Genomic DNA, 2,832 nt, shown 5'->3' on the forward strand with positions numbered 1-2,832 from the left:
AGAGAGAGAGAGAGAGAAAAAGAGAGAGATTTAGTGAGAATTTACAAAAAACAAAGGACGAAGACGGGTGTATAAACAACAAACAGATGTATTAGTGTAACGCTGGAGAAGTAAGAAAGTCTTTTACGTTTCGAGCCTACGCTCTTCGACAGAGAGGAACACAGAAATAAACAGGGAAAGAGAATGAAAAAAGGTTTAGTCGCTAGCAATCTATCATGGCAAATGCCGGACAGAGGGGTCACACACGAGAGCTAGGAAGAAGGGGAGATAATAAAGTAGAGATAATCCGAAAATGTTGGGTGTTGGGTCGAAGGTCAAGGAAATGCTGGAGTGCACGCAGCCCCTCGTGGTGAGGGATCACCGTGTATAAGCTCTTGATGTCAAGAGTGAAGAGAAGTATAGAGGAGCCGGGAAGGTAGGAGAAATAGTTGAACAAACGAAGAGCATGCTTGGTGTCATGGTTGTAAGAGGGGAGAGAAGTCACTGGAGGCGGGGGAAAGAACAAGGTCAAGATATCTGGAGATATCGGAGTTTGGTGATATCTTGAGTTATCTGGAGATAACTGGAGCTCGGTGGGGCAGTTGCAGGCGGAAACAATGAGGCGGCCAGGGTTGTTAGATTTGTGGATTTTGAGGAGGAAGTAAATTGCGGGCGTGCGAGGTTAAAGGCAGTGGGGAGACGGGAGGAGATGAGCTCATGGATAGTGGAGGAGACAGTCTGTTGGTATCTGGGCGTGGGGTTGGAGGGCAGAGGGCAGTATGAGATGTCTTGACGTTGGCGGAAAACATCCACCTTGTACAGGTTCGCACCGCACCACCACGGCTCCACCCTTGTCGGCCGGTTTTATGATGATGCCCGTGAATCGTCGGAGATATCGAAGGGCTGAGAGTTCGGTTGGGGAGATGTTCAGATGTTCAATGAGCTCGTATTCACTGATAAGACCAGAGATGATTACCTACAAATATTTATCGAGTTATCTATGAATTGAGAAACTGCTTCATGTACCACCATATATATGTTGTATTACAGTCGATACAATTAATTGTAGGGATACTGTATTTCGTTTTTCAAACATATGTTACCAACTATATTAAAGGTGTATAATTCAATACTGTGTTCCACTTTTGTGTTAGCAGTGCATTACAAACACTTTTAAGTTGATCTTTACAGATTTTCTGCAGAATTTAGAGCCAGCTCTGAAAGTTACGACGTTTCGTATACAAGTGCCTCTTTCTTCTATCTTCGATCGCATTGCTTACATAGACGTATTCGTATACGAAACGTCGTAACATTCACTACTGGTTCTAAATTCCATAGAAAATCAGTAGAAATAACTTAAAAGTAACTTTTGTTACATTCGTACTGAGGTCTACTCTCGTGTCAAATATTGATAACCGATCTTCCACACAATTTCCCTTATGAGTTTGATAAGATAGATATTAAGCAAAGTATAGCAAAGTATAGCAAAATATTCCCACGGGCATATGGCGTAGTGGTTAAGATCGCGGGCTACTAACCCCAAGATTCCCAGTTCGATTCCAAGCAGTGACCTGAATAATAATAACAATAATAATAATAATAATAATAATAATAATATTAATAATAATATCATCGAAAAATACTTTAGGAATGAGAACCCAGGTTCGAAATTTCCCCCAAGACACCTGATGAAGGCTGGAGGGTATATCAGCCGAAACGTTGTGTTAACAAGAAACAAGATGAGGGCAAATATCCGTCAAATTTGAATAATATATAAATGGAAAGGTTCGATGTGAATACTTTTGCTTTTGAATTAAAGAATTAAAAAGTACGTACCTCGAGTAAATTGTGCGAAAAATCAATGTAAACCAGAATTTCCATCTTATGTATATTATCAGGGATTTTCGAGATTAAGTTGTGTTTGACATAGAACGACTTCACCTTTGGTCTTTTTTTACCTGCAACTTCTGGGAGTTTTGTTAATCTATTGTAACTGAAATCGTAAGTAGCCGTTGACATATAGAGAGTCTTTCTTATAGATTTTATGACATTGCGAGTGAAATCGCAATATTCCAGCCATGGTACCAAATGAATTTTCTTGGGAAGCGTACGAATACGATTTTGTGAGGCATATATAGTTTTTAATGAAAAACATTTATGGATCGCAGGAGGTAGAGTTTTTATGTTGTTGTTTGTGATATCGATCGACAGTAGGCATTGCAGATTGGAGATAGAAGCAGGTATTTTATTCAGGGTGTTATTTTTAAAGTTTATTATTCGTAATTTCTCCATAAATCCAATATCTTTGTTGATATTTTTCAATCTGTTGTTACTAGCAAGGATCTGGTAAAGATATGTGTAAAATAAAACGCGGATTAAATATGAAATTCAAAAAGAAAAAAAAATGTTATTTTGTTGCACTAAAGACAATGTATCAACTCCAGTGAGTATAACATCGAAGTGCAGGGGAGTAACATGCATTCATTTCTTTCATCGTGATAATTATTAATGACATTTCCGCAAAAACAAAAATGATGGTATCCAAAAATTTGAAACAACTTCCTGTTATAAGGATAATGATTACTAAAGCAAAACAACAACAACAACAACAACAACAACAACAACAACAACAACAACAACAACAATAATAATAATAATAATAATAATAATGATAATAACGACGACGACGAGGACGAAGATGATGATGATGATGATGATGATGATGATGATGAGAAATTACAAAGAAAAAATTTAGAAATTCAAAAATTCAACGAGGTGAACAACAGTATATATTGGCTTGGCAACTAAGTTCCCGCCGTTTTTTCAAATTTAAATCTTTTAAAAGGTTTAATA

At 37.5% G+C, this 2,832-nt stretch overlaps 1 protein-coding gene across 1 annotated transcript in view; it reads right to left on the reverse strand.

Moving 5' to 3' along the window:
• LOC106871554 (leucine-rich repeat protein lrrA) overlaps window positions 1-2,832 on the reverse strand; it is a 93,152-nt gene that overhangs the window by 15,437 nt on the left and 74,883 nt on the right. Inside the window, exon 3 of the mRNA XM_014918057.2 lies at window positions 1,816-2,322. Within this exon, the coding sequence (XP_014773543.1) occupies window positions 1,816-2,322 (507 nt within the window). The remainder of the gene's footprint in view (window positions 1-1,815; window positions 2,323-2,832) is intronic.

The sequence above is a fragment of the Octopus bimaculoides genome, chromosome 10 (genome assembly GCF_001194135.2).
Source record: "Octopus bimaculoides isolate UCB-OBI-ISO-001 chromosome 10, ASM119413v2, whole genome shotgun sequence".
Lineage (NCBI taxonomy): Eukaryota > Metazoa > Mollusca > Cephalopoda > Octopoda > Octopodidae > Octopus > Octopus bimaculoides.